The sequence below is a fragment of the Podarcis muralis genome, chromosome 7 (genome assembly GCF_964188315.1).
Source record: "Podarcis muralis chromosome 7, rPodMur119.hap1.1, whole genome shotgun sequence".
NCBI lineage: Eukaryota > Metazoa > Chordata > Lepidosauria > Squamata > Lacertidae > Podarcis > Podarcis muralis.
This window is the reverse complement of record NC_135661.1, coordinates 19,949,956-19,971,293: the sequence shown is the minus strand read 5'-3', so window position 1 is coordinate 19,971,293 and position 21,338 is coordinate 19,949,956. Positions and strand designations below refer to the sequence as shown.

General features: G+C 43.7%; 1 protein-coding gene across 1 annotated transcript in view; it reads right to left on the bottom strand.

Moving 5' to 3' along the window:
* The window catches only part of SSU72 (SSU72 homolog, RNA polymerase II CTD phosphatase), a 53,282-nt gene that overhangs the window by 18,089 nt on the left and 13,855 nt on the right, over positions 1-21,338 (bottom strand). Inside the window, exon 2 of the mRNA XM_028740878.2 lies at positions 10,696-10,839. Coding sequence (XP_028596711.1) covers positions 10,696-10,839 — 144 coding nt within the window. The remainder of the gene's footprint in view (positions 1-10,695; positions 10,840-21,338) is intronic.

Here is a 21,338-nt window from a genome sequence, read left to right as displayed (position 1 = left end):
GCCGCTGAGCATCTATTCCACCACACACTGTGAAAATGAGCGGCTGGTGTAAACATTTTCATGAGGTCTAGCAGGGAAGTATGTTGCAGATGCCACAATCTGAACTCTCCCAATAAAAATGATAAACAGGAGACTTGTAAGGGACCTAGCAAGCTGCCTTATACAGAGCCAGACAGCTGGGTCCATCTAGTTAAGCACTGTCTGCAATGACTGGCAGCAGCTCTCCAGGGTTTCAGGCAGGGGTCTCTCTCGGCACTAACTGGAGACAACAGGGATTGAACCTGGGACCTCCTGCATGCAAAGCAGATGCTCTAACACTTGCAGACAGCACAGGGAAGCCTCCGAGACTTTTAAAGAATACATATAGGAAATGGAGGGATTTATAATTAAGGAGGAGCACAATAAAGAGGTCTAAAGCTGTAAGGATGGTATCAGGGAAGCTAAATGAGCAGAGGCTTTTAAGGGACACTCAGAATGACAAAAAGAACTTCTCAGGCCATGTTTGGAGCAAAAAGAACAGGGGAGGATAATGACAGCCGCTTAGGGATGGTGGAGAAGTGTTAAGAGTTGACAGAGAGAGGAGGAACCATTCAATTCCTATTTTGGTCTTCTCCCAAAAAGGGAACAGAGTTTGACCGGGAAAAGCAGAACTGACGATGCAAGGAGGGATTTGCAACTCAGGATTGCTAAGGAGGTAGCTAGAGAACACCTAACTACCGTATTTTTTGCACCATAACACTCACCTTTTTCCTCCTAGAAAATAAGGGGAAATGTCTGTGCATGTTATGGAGCGAATGCCTGCGGGTGGCGGGGGGATCTGCTGCAGTCGTGAGCAGAGGATCCATGGTTCCCCTTCCTTCCCTCCTCCGTGGTTACAAAGCATGGATCCACATGGATCCTCAGGATTTTTGCATTGGGCTACTCCAAACTCACTGTCAGATCACATGTCTGTGGCCACAGCATGAACCACAAAAATCATATATCCACTATTTCGTTTAGAATATTTTTTTCCTTGTTTTCCTCCTCTAAAAACTACGTGCGTGTTATGGTCTGGTGTGTGTTATAGAGCGAAAAATACAGTACTTTAAAGGAGTTCAGGTCTCCAGGGCCAGAGGAATCCTATCCCAGGTTGCTGAAGGGGCTTGCAACAAGATTTTATTTCAGGGTACAACAGCTGTCTGGTGACTAGAAATGAATGTTGTTCCTATATATCTTCAGAAGGGGAGGAAAGAGGGGGAATTAAATCTGGGACGCTAGAGAAAAATCAACTCAACGTCAGTAACAGGCAAAATTCTAGAACAGATTAAACTGTCTGTACATGAGAAACTAGGAAAGAATGGATTACCGGGAGCCAGGGCAAGCTTTATAAAGACTGAGTTGCGCCAAATTAACCTTATCTTTTTTTTCCCTTCCCTTTTTTTGGATAGAGTTACTGAGGTTTATAGATAAGGAGAAGGCTAAGGACAGTAGTTTATCTTGATTTCAGTGAAGGATTTCACAAGGTCTTCCATGACATCCTTGATGATATACTAACAATACTACTGTTAGGTGGATCCCAATGAGTGATCATGAATCAATCTGTCAAGAGTACCAATGGAACTCTAGGTTGTACCCAACATTACCCCTACTCAGAACAGACCCATTAAAATTAATGGATGGAGCTAACTTACTCCAGGATGGACCTCAATAGAGATTAAAATGTAAAAACCTGCATTTAGATATGAAGAATCGGTGGCACGTCTATCAGGTAGAAGAGCTCTGGAAGGGGAGTCATACATGTGAATAGGATCTAGGGGCATCTAAGGCCAAAAGTGAAAAACACAAGCCAGCAATGTGCAATCCAAAGCAGCTTAATGCAATCTCAGATTGCAGAAGTGGTATCCGGGTCACAAGCAGTAACAGTCCAGACAGCATCTGTAGTACTACTGTGTCCAGAAAGAAAAAGAATAAAGCCAGAATGGTGAGGGGGCCTGGAAACTATGAAGGACAGTTGAGGAGAGCTGGGGTACTTAGCCTGGTGAAGTTGGAAAAAATATCTGAAGGGCTTTCACACTGAGGATGGGAGAGACTGGTTTCTCTGTTGCTCTGAGGAGTCAAATGCTTAGGTCTGCTGAAGTGACCCTGTTACAGGTGCCACATGAGATCCATTCCACACTCGGAAGAAATCCACCTTTCAGTGTGGCAGCACCCAAACTTCGGAATTCCTTGCCTCTTGACATCAGACAGGCACCTTTGCAGTACTTTTTGGCTCCTGCTTAAAACATTCTTGTTTAGACAAGCCTATCCAGACATGGAGAAGTTATATGCGTTTTTATCACATTTTAGTGCCTGTTGGTTTTGGTCATATTTTGAATGCTTTTAAGTACAGTGGGACCTCAGTTTTCAAATGTCTCAGCTGACGAACATTTCGGTTAACGAATGCCGCAAACCCGGAAGTAAATGCTTCGGTTTTCCAACACACCTCGGAGGCTGAACATGCCACGCAGCTTCCGCTGAGTGTAAGATTCTGAGGCCTAGCGGTCGGCTGTTGAGTTTTCGGTTTTCGAACGTTTCAGAACTCGAACGGTCTTCCGGAATGGATTATGTTCAAAACCTGAGATACCACTGTACTTGCTTTCAACCGTTTTTAATTACTGAGAATGTTGATGCTTTATTTTATATTTTTGCAAACTGCTTAGATAAGCTGGGAAGCATATCTTGGCTTAAAAGTTAGGAGAAATTTCTTAATGGGATGAGCGGTACAATGATAGAACAGACCACCATGGAAAGGGGAGGGAGGCTCTCAACCAGAAGCATTTGAGCTGAGGATGGATGACGAACCTGCCAGAGGTGCTATAGCTGCAGGGAGTTGGAAGATAAGATCACTTAGGTCCCTTCTTGCTAGCAGGTGTTCTTCACTTCTCTCTCGACAGGAGCTGAAGCACGGAGGTTACCCCACATAAGAGGAAGCTACCTTTTCCAGGTCTGTGTAACTGTCCCACCTAGCCTTGCATTACCTAGTTTGGGTGTGGGGAGCCTTTGACCTTCCAGATGTTGCTGAACCGCAAGGCTGCTTCAGCCAAGCAGACATGGCCAGTGACCAGAGATGATGGGAGCCTGTAGTCCAGCAACATCCAGAGGGTCAAAAGTTCCCCACACCTGGTCAAATTTGTCTGGCAATGGCTCTCCAGCATCTCTAGATCATGAAGGGCGTTTTCTCATCACCTGGCGCCCAAACCTTTCAACAGGAGATGCATGCAGTCTACTATAGAGATGTGGGTTTCATGCCTGAACTGCCTGGGCTGAGTGTGGAGAAGGGGAGAAACAGAGTTCATGGGAGAAGCGAGATTTGAAATAGGGTGCTTCCCATACTCCCCTAACACTGGGAACCTCAGAATCCTGACCACCAGGTTTTGTGCTGGTGCAGAACACAAAGGTCTGGCTTAAATGCTTTGGAAGCAATGTAATTGGCCCAGCTCTTCCCCCACTTCCGTAACCGAAGTTGAGGTTGTGATGATCCATCACCACCATCACTTGTTAAGATTAGCATCTACCAGAGAGAAAGTATGCAGATTGCTGAAGCCTGTCCCCTTTGCAAAGGAGACCCGCCAGATCTCCTCTACTGGCCCTTTGAAAGAGAGCAACAATTACTTCACTGGGTTTTGAATTATAAGCTGCTGGGGGTATGAAGTGATATGGCCTCCTTTAATTTTACTCCTTTGTTTCGATTCTGCATTACATTTTATCACTTTGTTAGCCATCTTCTGGCCCAGGGACTGCCCTCTAAGCAGGGTGCAAGCTGAGGATGAAAAAGCCTGAAACAGTGATGCAGCCAAGATTGCACAATGGATCTGGAAGTCCCTATGATTAACGTACGTGTGTGTGTGTCTAACATAGGAAGCTGCCTTATACTAAGTCCATCTAGCTCAATATTGCCTACATCGACTGTCAGCATCTCTCCAGGCAGGGGTCTCTCCCAGAGCTACCTAAAAATGGCTGGGATTGAATGTGGGACTTCTTGTATGCAAAGCAGATGCTCTACCACTGAGCTGTGGCCATTCCTCAATTCAAGAGGTCTCCTGCAGCGTCCCACCTCTCCCTCCTGCCATGTGCAATTTGGGAAAATCAGCCTCTTACAAAGGCAATGGTTAGAATTACAGGATAAAGTGCGTGAAATGCCTTGAACACTTGAACTCGCCATATAAACTTGCAGTAGTATGGTGAAGTATAAGTGCTACCCTTCCATCGTCATCAACAGCGCTCAAGCGGGCTTACACATAATTATTTTTGCACAGATACTGTCAGGGCAGACTGAAGCCAACCAGAATGGACCACACTGCTGGAATTGCAAATCCAGTGCATAACGAAGTAAGTTTTACCCACTTAAACTAGCTTACTGCAGTGTGCACGCACATGAATATGTGTGAGAGACTTACGTAAACGTAATTTAAAAAGCACCTGTTTCCACAAGCATTACTTCCAACCCAAGTTGAAAACCATTTTCCAAGAGCTAAAGTTATGGTCAATCATGTTGTTTTAATATTTTGGTGGCTGGGCCTGAGAGAGAGGGAGATAAAAAAAAATCCCTACATATTCTATAATTCTAAACTTTTAAAAATAATTAATCGGCTAATTTTTTATGTTCTGAATTTTAAGGGGGGTGGGAATCTAGCCTAAAAGTTTCCCCAATTACACAGATCCCATTCAGCCAAATGGTTTATGAAGCACTTCTAATATAGCTGAAAAACCAAATCCATGGGCATAACCTAATTCAACTGTCTTTTACGCACAGTGATGCTATACATCAAGTATTTTAAGCAAACGCTTCATGGCTGGGCAGTGTTAGAAAGGTTACGGAGGGTGAAATCAATATTGCTTTTTAAATTCAGAAAGGGAAGTCACTGACTGCAAAATTTAAAATCAGCAGAATGATCAACTAAAGTTTTTGATTCACCTGTGCAGGACAGTTTAAAGTGATGGAGTTAAGTCTGCGATTCTTGTTTTTGTGGTACTGATTTGGTTCTGGAGGAAATGACGAGCAACGAAGAGACCTTGCCTTCTTACCAAAGACTCATAAAGCTATTTTTCACTGCATTTTAAGTTCTTACACACAAAAGCTCCTTCAGCCTCTCAAGAAGAAACATGTACTGGTGTTTTAGTAGCATGGAAGCTTCACTAAAAGCTGCTCAACTCCACAGAATGGTACACCCAGTGTGGTGCGTTGGCCAGAGTTGGAGCAGATCCCCACTCAGCCATGAAGCTCACTGGGTGACTTTGAGCCAGTCACTGTCTCTCAGCATAACCTACCTCACATGGCTGTTGTGAGGATAACGTGAGGAGGAAGAGAAGTATGTATGCTACCTTCAGCTCCTCAGGGGGTGGGTGGGATCCAAAGGCAATTAAAAAAAATAAATGCTTAATAGGTTAAGTGCTACCTGCTATGCTCTTGTCACATGACCATTTGCTGCAATGAGAAATGGGCTTTGTGTGAGTCGGTGCTAATGGGCTGCAGAACTGAATCCCTCAATAGCTTTCACTAAGGGTGTTCTGTCTGTAAGCTGCTCTGGCAGGATTTGGATAAGCCTTGCTCACCCATAGTCCTTTCCAGCAGGGATGGGAACTTTTGGCCCGACAGCCGGCTCTTTATCCCCGACTACTGCCCATGCTGGCTGAGTCAAGTTGGAAGTCCAACAACATTTGGAGGGCCACTGGTTTCCCCAACCCCACCTTGAAGCTTCGTCAACAACTGCCTTTTACCATTTCCTCCTATCCATCCAAATATGCTTCAAATTGTTCGTGTTCAAACAGGCTGCGCCATCTTCCAGTGTAGGAACTGTCCTATATAGTGGTACCTCAGGTTACATACGCTTCAGGTTACAGACTCCGCTAACCCAGAAATAGTACCTCGGGTTAAGAACTTTGTTTCAGGATGAGAACAGAAATCGTGCTCCGGTGGCGCGGCGGCAGCAGCAGGAGGCCCCATTAGCTAAAGTGGTGCTTCAGGTTAAGAACAGTTTCAGGTTAAGAACGGACCTCCGGAACGAATTAAGTACTTAACCCGAGGTATCACTGTATTGAAATCAGATTGCTGGTCTATGTAGCCCAGCACTTGGGAATCCTCCTGACAGGGAATTGCTCTCTGTGGGGTCTTTCCCATATCTCCAGCTCAAGATCCTTTCACTAGAAAGATACCAAAGATCAAATCTGGCACCTTCTGCAGTAAAGCGTGTGGTCTACCACTGAGCTATGGCCACTCTTCATCCTCCCAAGTACATATGGAGCTGCCTTCATTTCCACACCTTCTCAAAAAGAGGAACAGGGAGCAGCCCTGCATGTATGACTGTGCGTCGTGCATCTCAGCCAAAACAACGACTATCTTCAATTTCCTTTAAACACCAAATGGGGTTCATTCCCCACCCCTGCCCGTTTTCCCTATAAAGGGTAGAAAAAAGTTGTTGTTTTTTAAACATACATGTTGCCATTCTAAGCAGCTGTTTCTTTTTCTTTTTTTACCTTGGTTTCCTGATGTAAGTCGCTGTAGCGCTTTTTTCTGCCTGGTTGGGATGGCTGCTTCCTTGACTGACCAGATGGACTGGAGGGGTGGGTGGGAGGTGGGGGGGAAGATGGGTAGCAGAAGCCTTTCCACAAACGTCCACCGTGTACCCTAGTTTCCATGCTCTGCTAGGGCAGGGAGACCCCCTTCTGGTGCCGAGACACGGACCTGTTTCCACACACCATGGAGGCGCAGACACAAAACGTTTGCCCATTTATACACAGAGGAGCTGCTCTTTTCAGACACGGAAGGCTGGAAGGAGAAGCCCTCACCTACCTGAAAATGAGCAGAACTTGGGGAAGTAGGAGTTGCTGGAACTCCAACTCCCATCATCCTTTGGCTACTAGCTGATGGGAGTTAAAGTCCACTAATGGCTGGAGGGCCACAGGTTCCCCGTTCCTGAGCTACAGCTTCTGGATGACGGTTCCCATCCACACTTCTTTTGAGATACCCCACGCAACTTGCCCATCTTAAGATGGGCTCTCCCATCTAAAAAGCAGAGCTCCTCAGTAGCCATTCTTCTCTGCCCAAGTATCCTGCAGCAACTATTTTATTAGAACAATTCATCTCATTTCCCCCACCCCACCAGGACTAGATAGATCTGCCCCCAAAATGACAGCGGGTGGGAGTGGGGGGGGGGTAGAGAACTGGTAATTTATAGTGAGTGGAAGATTGCTCTTGCCTTCTCAACTGCAATCCAAAGGAGGACTGCCTTCTGAACAAGAGGTCAGAGCCCCTAAGAACTTTTTGGTGCCTTTCATAGACCCTTAGGGCCCCAAATGCAACTGACTGCTCCACTTCCCCCACCCCACCCCATTGCAAGGAGTGCTTGGTGGCCACAGTTCTGCCTCTCAATGCAGCGCTGAACTAAGAAAAAAGCAACTCCAGGAGCGTGGACAGGGGGCCAATTGTATTTCTTTTTTAATTGTTATGTTCTCAGTACAACAAATCATTTTAACAAGAAAGGCAACCATCACATAGATCCTCAAAATGTCTATGGTCTTCCCCATTTTCTAATAGAATCGCTAGTGCCCCACTGAGATGGTCACCACCTCAGGAAAAAAGTATATTTAAAACAAAAACCAGCCCAACCATATGAGGTATGTTATGGGACCAGTCCTTTTTCGTAGTGCTTCTCGGGTGCTAATTCTCACTGAGGTCTTGACTGTGTCTGGACAGTATTAACGGAGGCTTGTTGACACGAGGTTTGAATGATGGAGTGGTCCCCCTCCCCAAATCCCTGCACACAGAATGCCAAGAAGGGGCACTAATCTCACCTTCTCCAAAACCAGCTACATTTCCATGTACAGGGCAGGAATGGGGAAACTGTGGCTCTCCCGATGTTGTTGGATCACAACTCCTATCACTCTTTTGTGATGCCATAAAGTTTCCCATCCCTGGCTAATTTGGGACAATTTAATTTGGGGGGCAGCTCACCAACATGGGGAATGACAGTAGTAGGATTGTGTGTGATGTGGAGAAAAAACAAGGATACAGAAATATTCGTCTCTTCTGTCACAGCACTAGCACTCAGGTCACCCACTGAAACTGAGTAGCAGCAGAAGTAAGACAGGTAGAAGAAAAAGCACATCTTTCAAGCAATGCATAATTTACTTGGGGGTGTGACAACCGCCAGTGACTCAGGTGGCCAAGAAGAGCGAATTCATGGAGGATTTGTCTGCCATTAGCCATGATGGTTAAAGAGAGACACTCAACTGTTCAGAACCAGTATTACCTCTAGTGGGACATGCCCAGCTTGTGATCTGGAGCCATTTAGGCACCATGGCAGAAAAAGCGTGGTGCTTGATGGACCCGTGGTCCATCAAAGGGATTATATTCCATCAATGGATTCTGCATCCCCCACCTCCCAGCTTACAGTAGAAGAGCCCAGACACAGTTCTGCAACCTCAGTGAGAACTATACCTACATGAGAAGCTCAAGGGCTACAGGCTCCCAGTTCAATCCCCACCACAGTCCTTCCAAGTTTCCCCAAGCCCTGGCACATACAGCTTTACTGGTGATGGGGAAATCCTTTTATAAAACGAGACACCCCCTAAATGAAAAGCTCCAGGTGTGGTGTATGTGGTCCCCAAAGAGAAACGTGGCGATGTAGGTTTAAGGAAAGCCTGAAACAAAATGAAAACCGTAACTACTGGGAGCTGTAGGCTCTCAGGTTTAATGGTCTCCCACCAGTTAACACACGCACACAGAGCTGATAACTCTGCCCAAAAACATGTGGATTTATGGACCCCCTGATGTCTCCCTCAAGACTTCTGACAATCACTTTAACGATCTAAAGCAAGACTAGGAGACGAAATGAGGACCTGTTACTGCCAGACTGTTCTCTGTACTGACCTTGTGGGTATTTGGTTATCAATATCCTCTCAACTCAGCAGCCTGGGACCAGCTTTATGCTAGTTTTTAAGCATCTACTTCTGGATGTCATCTTCTTTTAACCTATTTGAGCCTTCTGAGAGTGTAAACAGTGCTGTCCCTCCTGGCCAATCCCTTTCATTACTTCCTATTCAAGCTCCAGAGAAAAAGGAAGTAGCAGGAACTACTGGCCCCAGGTTTCAAGCGAGGCAGACTTTCCTGGCTGTCCTCAGCTGCTAAGGCACCTGGAAAGGTTACTTTTAAATGCCACTTCTCAAAAGGTGCGAGTTTCATATCTGGTATTAGAAAGGTTCCAGGGCTGCTACAGCCTAAACCTATGGCTGGTAATGAACTCATTAAAGCCCCTTTATTTCCAAAGTGTATGCAGTTTTCCTGTTTTTGTTTTTAAAATTCGGCCAGGTAATATTTGAGGTGAAGGGGGAACCCCATTAGACCAAACACACCTTTGAAAGCGTGTCGTTCTTGTTACAAATGCCATTAGTTAATCCTAGGAAAGGAGCAGGCATGATTTTGCTTAAGCAGGGTTAATTCCCCCCCCCCCAAGGTTGACAAAAACACCACCCCAGTAAATCCAGGATACCAATGGATCCTGAACACTTTGAGATGCACCAGAAAGAACATCTAAGTCTATATGCTAGAGTTGAATATGGATGAGTGTACTGAAGAGTTGCAGGACCTGCATTTTAGCTGCTCTGAAAGGGGTGGTGACACCTAATCACACACCTCCGTCTTGGTCAAGGTACAGGCTGGTCTACTTTTATAGTTCTTACCTGCTTCCTTGCCTGAACTGTAGTCCACAGCCAGTTCATTGCAAAGAACAAATCTTTGCCAGGCCATGTGGGAAAGGTGCCAGACCCTCACACTGTTTCTAAGGATGCATTCACACCACTCGTTGTACTGCTCCAATCCATTCACAGTAGGGTTCACACGTCCAATGGGAGGTATATTTTAAACTTGTTAGTGCAGGAAAGATGCTACACTAGCTCTGATCATCCTGGGGGAACCCACATTGAACTGAATTATTCTAGGACAGAATGCTTCTACTTTAGCTCTCTCTGAAGGACAATGTCCAAAGTGCTTTTTCCAGTACAACTGGGGGGCGGCGGGGGGAGACAAGATGCTTAGCATCTGAGCAGTTCTATATATATATTGTAAAGAAGATTTTGTAGTTGTGGTCTCTGGCAGTCAGTGGCTGAGCTACCCCTGATGTCACAGAGAGATGGGAAAGGCAGAAGGGTCCACAGGAGCCTGGGGGTCAGGGCTGGCCAAAGGGGGCAGGGGGATTTGGGGAGATGGGAATGGTTTTGAGGGAAAGTCTGGGAGAGGACAGAAAACTAAGAGGGAGAATGGCCAGAAAGGAAAGCAGCTGTGTACGGTCAGGAATTGGGATATCAAGCCAAAACCTTCAGCTGTCAGGTTCCTAGTGAATTTCATGACTATAGAGCTATTGCCGTTTCGAGTAGCCAGTTATGGGGGGCAACCCAACATAGTCATCCAGAGCACAGAAGTGCAAATCACATCCCAAAAAGTGTCAAATCTCCTCTACCGCATGCACCACTACTTAATGGACCGGGGGTTGGAGGGTAAAGAGAGCATTTAAAGGGATGTGGTAAGAGCCCTTCAATCATGTGAAGCACCTGCCTAGAACTGGAAAAATACCAAGACCTTGCCACAGTCAAGTAGCAGCATATTCCTTATGCAAACGTGCGAAGAACAGCTTTCGGAAAGGTGAACAGCAGGGTTTTGAAAGGGGCATTCCACAGGGATACAGTTCTTTGTCTTTCCTAAGCAGGTCATTGTACATCTGATCGTATGTCGTTTTGAAATCATAAACGTTTGGCTTGTCCGGCGCTGGTCCTGGCAATTTCACGTGAGTCCCCGTCCCAAAGGATCGAACAATGAAGCCACGCTTACTGAAAGACAAAAAGAGAAAAAAACAGGGAAGCTTAATTCTTCTGGATGGATTCATGTTTACATGCCAAAACAATACATAGTAAATAGCATCTACACAACCTTCTGGAATCCAACAGGTGCCTAGTATCTTGATGCTTAGGAAACTACTGAATATATATTTGTTAAATAAGCCTTTCCCTTAATCACTTATGGAATATTAACTGCACAAATTTAAGAATTAGTTTTATTGTTTAAGTGCCTGTATCTTTTGTGCTTTACCTCATTTTATCTTATTATGCACTGATTGAATAGCTTCTGGCTATGACGCAATTTATAAATCTGAAAGATAAATAAGAGAAACTCTGGAAAATACTGAGGCTACTGCACCACTGGAAGGTTTAATTCACAGGTTCATTCTACATTTGAAGTGCTCCAGCCCACTTTTAATGGTCCCAGGGCAGGTTACAAAATTGTCACCATTGAAAATCAAGTATAATTTTACATTGATAACATAAAATAAGATCACAACCCACCAATGACAGAAGGGAAACAGCAGGACAGGGCAATAACCAAAGGCCTGGGCACAGAGGTGCACTTACTGCAAAGAAAGCATACAGAGATGGCGCAAGACGCACATCAGAAAGGAGGTCATTCCACAATCTGAGAGCCCGCCTCAGAGAAGACCCTCTCAAGCATTACCACTTCTTGATCCCTTACGGCAGAATAAGCAATCTAGAAGTCTGTGCTGGTTATTCAGGTCCTGAATATGACAGCTTCTGATTTTGCTACTTATTCCCAACATAATCAGCTATTTTTAACTTTGTTGCTCTCATAAGAGCAACCAAGACAAGAATTTCACTCAACGAGAGAGAAAATGACACAAGTAGAGACCCTGTGTAACTTTTCTATGGCTTCACATACTTTTTAAAAAAATACTCTTAATCACAGCTCTTTCAGAAGACTGGCCGATTTTAAAGCACTCCTCAATTAAGCCATTAAGCAGAAAGCAATTCTGACCCTCAAAAGACAAGTCTTCCTCAAGGGCCTGGATTTGCCATTTCAGAAGGAACATGTGACGTTTCAAAAGAGAACCCAGCAATCTCCGAAATAAAGTCAGCTGTGCAGTGAATGCCGAGCACTATTTTTAGTTACTTTCCTCCTTCTACATGAGCAAACTGGATTGCAGAAGTACCAGCACAGAACATTTCCCTATTGTAGATCATGCCGGGAGGGGTGGCGGCTGGGGGGGCCCTTTAAACAAGAGACCCACTTGTTTAAATGAACAGAAGGCTGTTTTTTCCCCACCAGGTAACAAAATGAAAGAATTTCTCTCCCTAAAAATATTTCTGCAATTCTGAAGCTAGCAGCTTGTCAACTTGGTTGGGAAGCGGATGTAGAGCCACGTAAGGGAATGAGAGGGAAAGAATTATGGTTGATGCAGGGTGTGGATGCTCCTATTATTACTGTATCTTCATCCTGAACCACAATGTTCTTTCATGCACACGTATCAACAAATCCATTTCTCATGAGCAAGTCCTCACTGCCTTCTAGTGACCACGACACCTGGGCACCACAGATCTCTCATTTTGCATTCTACACAGTTAACTACTTTGAGAGGCGTCTTTGTCTCTTACTACCGCAGGTCTCATTTCAACTGTATTTTGAAGCATGATCCTCTTTGAAGCAGCCTGGGAGGATCAACCCCCCCCCCCCATTTCTTGCTTACCCCATATCCTACAAAAATAAGGCAAGAATCTAGCCCCCTTTGCATGCCAAGAAGAAGGGGAACTGGAAGCAGTCAAAAATAATGGCTGACTAGAAACACTTCTGGACTGCTATGTGACATAGAACTCCATGTGCATTCCTGCCTAGATAGTTGTTGTCAGCAAAAGGAGTGGGTGTCAGAAGATAGTAAAGTAAAACAGAGCAGCCTACTTTATTATCTAGCTGCTACTTGGTTAGGAAGTCAAGTGTTCCGCTTGGTTTACCAGCCAGTCATTATTTAGCGTTACCACCAATTCCTTCTCCCACATTCTGCAGTATGCAGATAGGGAAAGAGGCACAGGGCTATATCCAAATTACACTCAGAGCAGACCCACTGGACTTCCTGTGTTAGCCATGCCTATTCATTTCAATGGGTCTACTCCGAGTAGGACTAACAGAGGGTACAAGCCAGGGTCTTCTCTTATCCTGTACTGGGAATTAGACCTCTAGATAGGAATCTGTGGAATGGTGGGTGTTCTGTTCACCAGTAGGCCGGGACCAACCCTGGCGAGCCACTAGGCGGGTCCTTGGCCTTAGATCATGAATATATTTCTGATTCAGTGATATTCCCAGTGTTGGTAAAATCTAAATGACAACCAGAAAGCGAGCTTTCCCACAATCCGAAAACCAGATCATGGGTTCCCAGAATTTCTAAGGTGCTTGTTATAAGTCCCAAGAAGATGGTGGTTACAGGCCAAGCAACTTTAGGCGAAAAATTAGGAAAGGGCAATAGACTTACTGCATCTGGTTTGTCTCCATAGCCTTGCCATTCCAGAATCTCTGCTTTGGCCTCCCAACCTTGCTACATTAATTTCAAACCTGCATTTAAGCATCTCTGTAATTTTTTAATGGGGGGAGCGGGAATGCCGCAAGACCAGCTGCTTGCTCACAAGTAGTTAAACCAGTAATCAGCAAGGGGGCATAAGGGCCAAGCTGAAAAGAGGCTCCCAGCTCCTCCTCTTGATCTATAAGCCTCAGGGGGAATTAGGGAAAGGAGGAAGCGGAGAGTCCTGAAGAAGGTGGAGGCTTAATCTTGAGGGAGGATAAAGTAGGTTAGGCTATCTCTCTTCACGCACTCAATGAGACATAGAGAAAGGAAGGACCAGCTGCTCTAAGTCAGGGGTGGGGAATCTCAGGCCAGGGGGCAGAATGTGGCCCTCAAGGCCTCTGGTCCAAGGAACTCTCCCTAGACCACACACCCTCATTGGCCCTGCTTCACCCCCTCCTGTTTTTGCCTGGCAGGGATTTGTCCTTGAACTCCAATAATGCCTCCTGCTTGTCTGGATGGAGGCTACAGAAGGGTATTGTGTAAAAATCAGCCTACTGTGTACAAAGGTTGTATTTGCTTCTGTTGCCCCACCCCCTTTGGCTTGAGGTCCTTGGTAGGTGACCCCTTGAAAAGCTGTCCAGCAGGGAACATGGCCCTCTGGCTGAATAAAGATTCTTCACCACCCACTCTAACCTCCAAAGGGTCTGAGACTCTTTGACTGTGACACTTAAAGGTAAAGGTACCCCTGCCCGTACGGGCCAGTCTTGACAGACTCTAGGGTTGTGCGCCCATCTCACTCAAGAGGCCAGGGGCCAGCGCTGTCCGGAGACACTTCCGGGTCACGTGGCCAGCGTGACAAAGCTGCATCTGGCGAGCCAGAGCCGCACACGGAAACGCCGTTTACCTTCCCGCCAGTAAGCGGTCCCTATTTATCTACTTGCGCCCGAGGGTGCTTTCGAACTGCTAGGTTGGCAGGCGCTGGGACCGAGCAGCGGGAGCGCACCTCGCCACGGGGATTCGAACCGCCGACCTTTCGATCGGCAAGCCCTAGGCGCTGAGGCTTTTACCCACAGCGCCACCAGCGTCCCTGACTGTGACACTTAGGTTTTATTAAATGCTTTAAAAACACAAAGCAAAGCTATAAACAGGAAGCTGAAGAACGCTGGACCACAAGCCTGAACCAGAATTATGACGTCTGTGTTTTGTGCTCAGTTATTAGTGCACAACAGGAGCTCTCAACTTCTTCCACTCACAATACTATAGCCTGGAGTCGGTTTTCAGCACATCACCTGGCATTAGCTGTTATGAATTTTCTCCCCATTGCTGCAAGGCAGGCAACCCTTTGACATGCCACTTCCTCTCAACAGAAACTGGCTTTCAACAAAGAGATCATTTGAAGTTAGCTTAAGTCAGTTGCCCCACACTGGAGCGCAGTTATGAAACATGCACCAGGGTTCAAACTTCCTCCCTGCTAAGCAACTCACAAACCGTTTTGGACCAATCACCAAGTGCTTTTCCTACTGCTTCGATCATCAAGTGGAAATATTTAACCACTCAAGACCAGCAGCACTGCAAGGAAATTCGTTCTGCCCTTATTTTGTGGGGAACGTGTTTCTAGACGCTTTCTCACCAAGGGGAACCGGAACCACTTTTGTTCTTTCATGTGTACTTAAAATTTGTTTAGCCCTTATGATTGCAGGGATAATTTCTGAAAACATCCCAAGCGTAAACCAGTGAATCATTAAATGAATGACTTAGAACATGAGTAACTACTGTTGGTAAAGGTTTTTTTATTATCATCGCCGCCTGTGTCACTTCTAGGAAATTATTAGCCTCACTCGAAGCTGGAAAATAAGTGGTTTGGAATTGTGTTAATGCCACTCGGTGGGAGAGCCACAATGCAGAGGTTGCATAAATGCTTACCAAACAGTGTTACACAAGTGCCATTGCTCATGGAAGTGCTCTCCTGCACACAGATAATTGCCACTTGGACACGTAACACATTCCCAACAGGGAGCTCTAACACCGGCGGAATAACCAAGTGTAAGCAGTCAAACATAAATGATTGGATGCACACTGTGAAAAAAAATAAACTTCACTTTTGAATTCAGGACACATTCATAACCTCAATCTATAACAAATAAATGGAGGTTGCTGTTCTTTTGCTGTGTTTGTCCACTTCTCTCTTTTGCTTTTATTTCCAGATTTAATGGACACTGGTACAGCCTTGTAAACAAGCCAAAAAAAAAAAAAAAAAAAAAGTCTACTAGCCTGTTGTGAACTGGCAAAGGAGGGAGGCCTTCACCCCTGCTCTGCCAGCCCAGTGACCTGCCTCCATGGAACTGTTTCACCTGTGCGTATCAGGCTAGCACTTAAATACAAGGCTGCCCCAAATAGGTGCTGCAGAGGAAATTTTTTGTCAGGCTCAAGCTTCTCAAATTAGGTGGTAAGTTGAACAATGTCCCTCTATCTAGTCACCCTCCATCCTCCCATCTTTAGTCAGCTTCCCACCAAACTGTTTTTAACATGGTAGTAGAACCACTAATGCATCCCACCTGAGGTCAGGGTGAGACCCCTCTGTGGGTCTTAACCACTACTTGAAAGAATGGTTACCAGATGCTGGAGACAAGGAGATATAGTATCAAATAAATCAGCTACATCCCCAGGGATGGAGAACCTGTGATCCTCCAGATGTTGCTGGACTACAACTTCCATCATCTCTAACCATTGGCCATGGTGGATGGGATTGATGGAAATTTTAGTCCAACATCCAGAGGGTCACATGTTCCCTATTCCTATCATAGTGTTGTGTAGAAAGCACCTAAATATTACCTAGATGTGGTTCCTACTTCAGCTAGTTTTTAAGACAGTGAATTTCTAATCCATGTTGCTACAAATATTACATAATGTCTGCTAAAATCTCAGAGGCTAGGGAGATGGCTGAATAAGATCCCAGAGGTTGAAAGGAGGGCTACTGCGCACCATGACCAGCAAAACCAGACTTAAGAGAAATTTTCTGAAGTTACTCAATAAATGTGCATGTAAGCCACTCAGAGGGCCTTTTTGACTAAAGATCAGGGTCCAAATACTATAAATAAATACTGCAAATAGCACAGAATGTTGAACTTTTAGTACAGACAGCATGAAAGGAAAAAGGTGATATTCTGCAGTGAGGATACCTGCCTGTCTGAGATCAAACAAAATAAGATAAAAGCAGACATTCTGGCACTGCTGATTCAACACTTCCAAGCCTCTTACCCATGGTTAGATCAGGAGCAACTGCCAGACATTAACGCTCCCTTCCTTTCCATCTCACCGAAGTCCACACCTTCACCTACAGTGTTAACGTGTAATGTTGTGTCTACAATGAAGTTAGCCAGTGTGTACATCCACTTTATTTTTTTTTTATAAATTTTTATTGCGTTTCTTTTCATAATTTTGAACATTCCAATACAAAATAGATCAAATACAAGAAACAATTTTTTGATTTTTCTTAACAAAAGAAAAAGAAAGAAAAAAGAAAGAAAAAAAACCATTGTACTTCCTCACACCTTCCAAATCTGCATTCTTTGTAGTATCAATGTCAGCAATTTGTTACCTTATTTCAAACCTTGTTACAACTTTCAATTATTATGTATCCATATTCAATGTATTGTATCTCAAATTTGATATCTTTAAAATAAACATAATATGTTTGGTTCACCTTGTCCTCTTTTCTCTTTTATCACCTATTTTGCCATTTACTTTATCATATTTGCTAAAGCATAACATTTCCAATAACATGCACTGTCTTAGGATTCATACAACTTATAATGTTTTTGCAAACAGTCTTTAAATTTTTTCCAATCCGCCTCAACCGATTCCTCCTCCAAATCTCGGATTCTGCCGGTCATTTCAGCTAACTCCATGTAGTCCATCAACTGCGTCTGCCATTCCTCCAACGTGGGTAAATCTTGTGTCTTCCAGTTCTTTGCGATGAGTATTCTTGCTGCTGTGCTGGCGTACATAAACAACGTTCTGTCTTTCTTTGGCACTTTCTGGTCTACCATGCCCAGCAGGAAGGCCTCTGGATTCTTAGGGAAGGTATACCTAAATACCTTTTTCAATTCATTATAGATCATTTCCCAGAAGGCCTTCACTTTTGGGCAGGTCCACCAGAGATGAAAAAATGTCCCTTCTGCCTCCTTACATTTCCAACATTTATTGTCAGACAGGTGATATATCTTAGCTAACTTGACTGGGGTCATGTACCACCGGTATATCATTTTCATAATGTTTTCTTTCTGGGCAGTACATGCCGTGAATTTTATTCCGGTGTTCCATAACCTTTCCCAGTCTTCAAACATAATGTTATGTCCCACATCCTGTGCCCATTTTATCATGGCAGATTTAACTGTCTCATCCTGTGTATTCCACTTAAGCAGCAAGTTGTACATTCTCGATAATATCTTAGTTTTTGGTTCTAGTAGTTCTGTCTCCAAATTCGATTTTTCCACTTGGAAACCAACTTTTTTATCCATTTTAAAAACCTCTTGAATTTGAGCATAATGTAGCCAGTCTCGCACCTTATTTTTTAATTTGTCCTGGCTCTGCAGTTTCCAATTGTCTCCAATTTTTTCAATTATTTCCCAATATTTCGGCCAGTAGGCCTCCATATTGGGCCTTTTTCGAGCCTTGGCCTCCATCGGTGATAGCCACCTCGGGGTTTTACTCTCTAGTAAGTCTTTATATTTCATCCAGACTGCAAAAATTGCTTTTCTAACAACATGGTTTTTGAACAATTTGTGAACTTTTACCTTGTCATACCACAAATATGCATGCCAACCAAAAGCATTATCAAAACCTTCCAGATCTAGGACATCAGTGTTTTCTAGCAAGAACCAATCCTTCAACCAGCAGAAGGCTGCAGCTTCATAGTATAACCTCAAGTCCGGCAGGGCAAACCCTCCTCTTTCTTTCGAATCAGTTAGTATTTTAAACTTTATTCGAGGCTTTTTGCCCTGCCAGACAAACTTAGATATGTCCTTCTGCCACTTTCCAAAACATTCCACTCTGTCCACAATCTGAAGGGTTTGAAACAAAAATAACATTTTCGGCAATACATTCATCTTTATAGCTGCAATTCTACCTAACAAGGAAAGTTTCAGTCTTGACCAAATTTCTAAATCCTTTTTGATTTCCAACCAACATTTTTCATAGTTATCTTTAAATAAATTCAAGTTTTTGGAAGACAAATAAATCCCTAGGTATTTCACTTTTTTAACCACAGTTAATTCTGTTTCTCTCTGGAACCCCTCTGTTTCTGTAAATGTCAAATTCTTGGTCAGAACCTTAGTCTTTTGTTTGTTCAACTTAAATCCCGCCACCCGACCAAACTCTGCTAGAAGTTCTAGAACTCTTTTTGTGCTGGGTTCTGGCTCCTGTAATGTTAAAACTAAGTCATCTGCAAAGGCTTTCAATTTATATTGTTTCACTCCGACCTCTATCCCTTGTACCAACCGGTCCTCCCTAATCATGTTCAGTAGCACCTCCAGGACTGATATAAATAAAAGAGGGGATAGAGGACACCCTTGTCGTGTCCCTTTTTCAATTTTGAATTCCTCCGTCACCACATTGTTCACTATTAATTTAGCCTTCTGTTCTGAATAAATTGCTTCTATTCCATTTTCAAACCCCCGTCCCACTCCCATCCCTTCTAAGTTTTTTTTCATAAACATCCAAGATATATTGTCAAATGCTTTCTCCGCATCAATAAAGATTAACACCGCCCTTGTGTTCCTGTTGGTTTGTAAAAGTTCTAAGATGTCAATGATGTTTCTGGTGTTTTCATATAAATGTCTACCAGGGAGAAAGCCTGCTTGGTCCTTGTGAATTATTTCATTTAAGACCTTTTTAAGTCTACTTGCCAAAATGTCTGCAAATATTTTGTAATCCACATTCAGGAGTGAGATGGGACGGTAGTTCTTTAGCTGGGTCTTTTCAGTTTCAGTCTTAGGTATCAATGTGATGAAAGCTTCTTTCCACGTTTCTGGTGCCCTCTTCCCATCCATGATCTGGTTGCATACCTCCATCAAAGGTTGTATCAAGTAGTCCTTCAAAGTCTTATAGTATTTGGAGGTGAGCCCATCCGGGCCTGGAGATTTGCCTGGTTGCATGCTCTGAATGGCACCTTCAATTTCCTGTGAGGTTATTTTAGAGTTCAAGATTACTCTTTTATCTTGAGTAATTTTTGATAGTCCATTTGTCTTTAAGAATTGGTCTATCTCAAATTGTTTCTGAGGCCCCTGTGCATACAGTTCTTTAAAATATCTATGGAAACACTTCCTAATTTCTTCTGGTTTCTGGACCATTTTTCCTTCAATCTCTAGATTTGTGACTGTATTTAACTTTTGTCTTTTTTTCAGCTGCCAAGCTAGCAGCTTTCCACATTTATTTGCTGATTCAAATGATCTTTGTTTCATCTGTTTAATTTTCCATTCGATTTCTTGATTTATCAATTTAAAATATTGTGCTTGATGGAATTTGATTTCTCTCAGCACTTCTTTTGACTTTGGGTTGGTTCTCAATTTTTTCTCTCCCTGATGAATCTTCTCCATTATTTTATCTTTCTTTGTACATCCACTTTAAATCCCACACCTCAAACCCAGATTTAAAGCGAACCATGGTTAGCGTCCAACATATCCATAATCATAATTACACCACCAATGCAGCAGAGGGAAGAGAAGAAGAGACCACCTCTTAACTAAGGCTAAGAGACAAGGATATTTCCACCTGCGCTAGGCCCATGTGGTGGTTTTCTAGTCAGTTAAGTTTAATGAAAGACACATAAGGTACCATCCACCTTGGGCCTGCCCATAAAAGCAAGTCTATAGTAAAAGACTAGGGTGATGTCTGCTGTTTACAGGAACTCTTCTTATCATGATACTTTTGTGGGTTTTGTTTGGACCCTGGGTGAGAACCCTGAGGCTGAGAGGGAGGTTGTGTCAGAAGAAGAATGAAACAATATAGATTTTTATATATTAGTAACTTTGTATTAATGTACAAAGTTTCATATGTAACTGTGTATTTTTGTAGTATTTTTGTTTCAAGTTGTCTGTTGACGCTTCAGTTTTTTGTACACAATTTAAGAAAAATTTTAAAATATTACGTGTCACAGGAATGGTGTACATATAAACAAATAAAACCTGCAGATCATTTTAAGATACTTTGTGATGCACTTACCTCGAGAGAAGCCCACTACAAAGGAGTCAATGCCTTGCACTTTTGATGCCCAAGTGGTGTGCTTGGCACAAAAGAACTCTGTGTGTTCAATCCCACTTTACTCCAGGATTTGTTTGCTCTTTTGCTTAAGCTGACTTTCATCTTGAATGCTCACTACAACTCACTGGCAAGCGCCATTCACTTATCAATGAACAAGGCTACTTATTCCCTTTACTAAGAGACGGTATTCCACATCAACACAAGCCAAAATTCCGCAACCTGTTCCAAGCACGCATGCGTTATCATTCTAAATTCTAAAATGGAATTTATTCCCCCTTGTTATAGGAAAAGGCATAAAGCTCTGTCTACTTAACTCTTACTGGGCAACCTCACTAGCTTTGTGGTAATTCTACCAGCTGCCCACACACTACCAGCATAGTCACAGAATAAGGGCCGCTAGATACTTTGCTATTACAAAAAAAAGCAGTGATTCCCAAAAAACTAAATATTATACTCTGTGTTTTAGCAGAATCAGACAGATAGGCCTAAGAGACTACTGCATCCACAGGAAACTGCCTTAGACAGAGTAATCTCAGTGGTCCATCTAACCCAGTATTTTCTACCCTGGCTAAAAACAGTTTTTCCAGAATCTGAGAGAGGGCTGTTTCCTAGCCACACCTAGGAATGCCAGAAACTGGGACCTTTCATGTGCAACACAAGTGCTCTTCCACATAGTTACCAGCCCTTATTTGTGACTATCAGAGACCTTTTATGTTGCTGGAAATA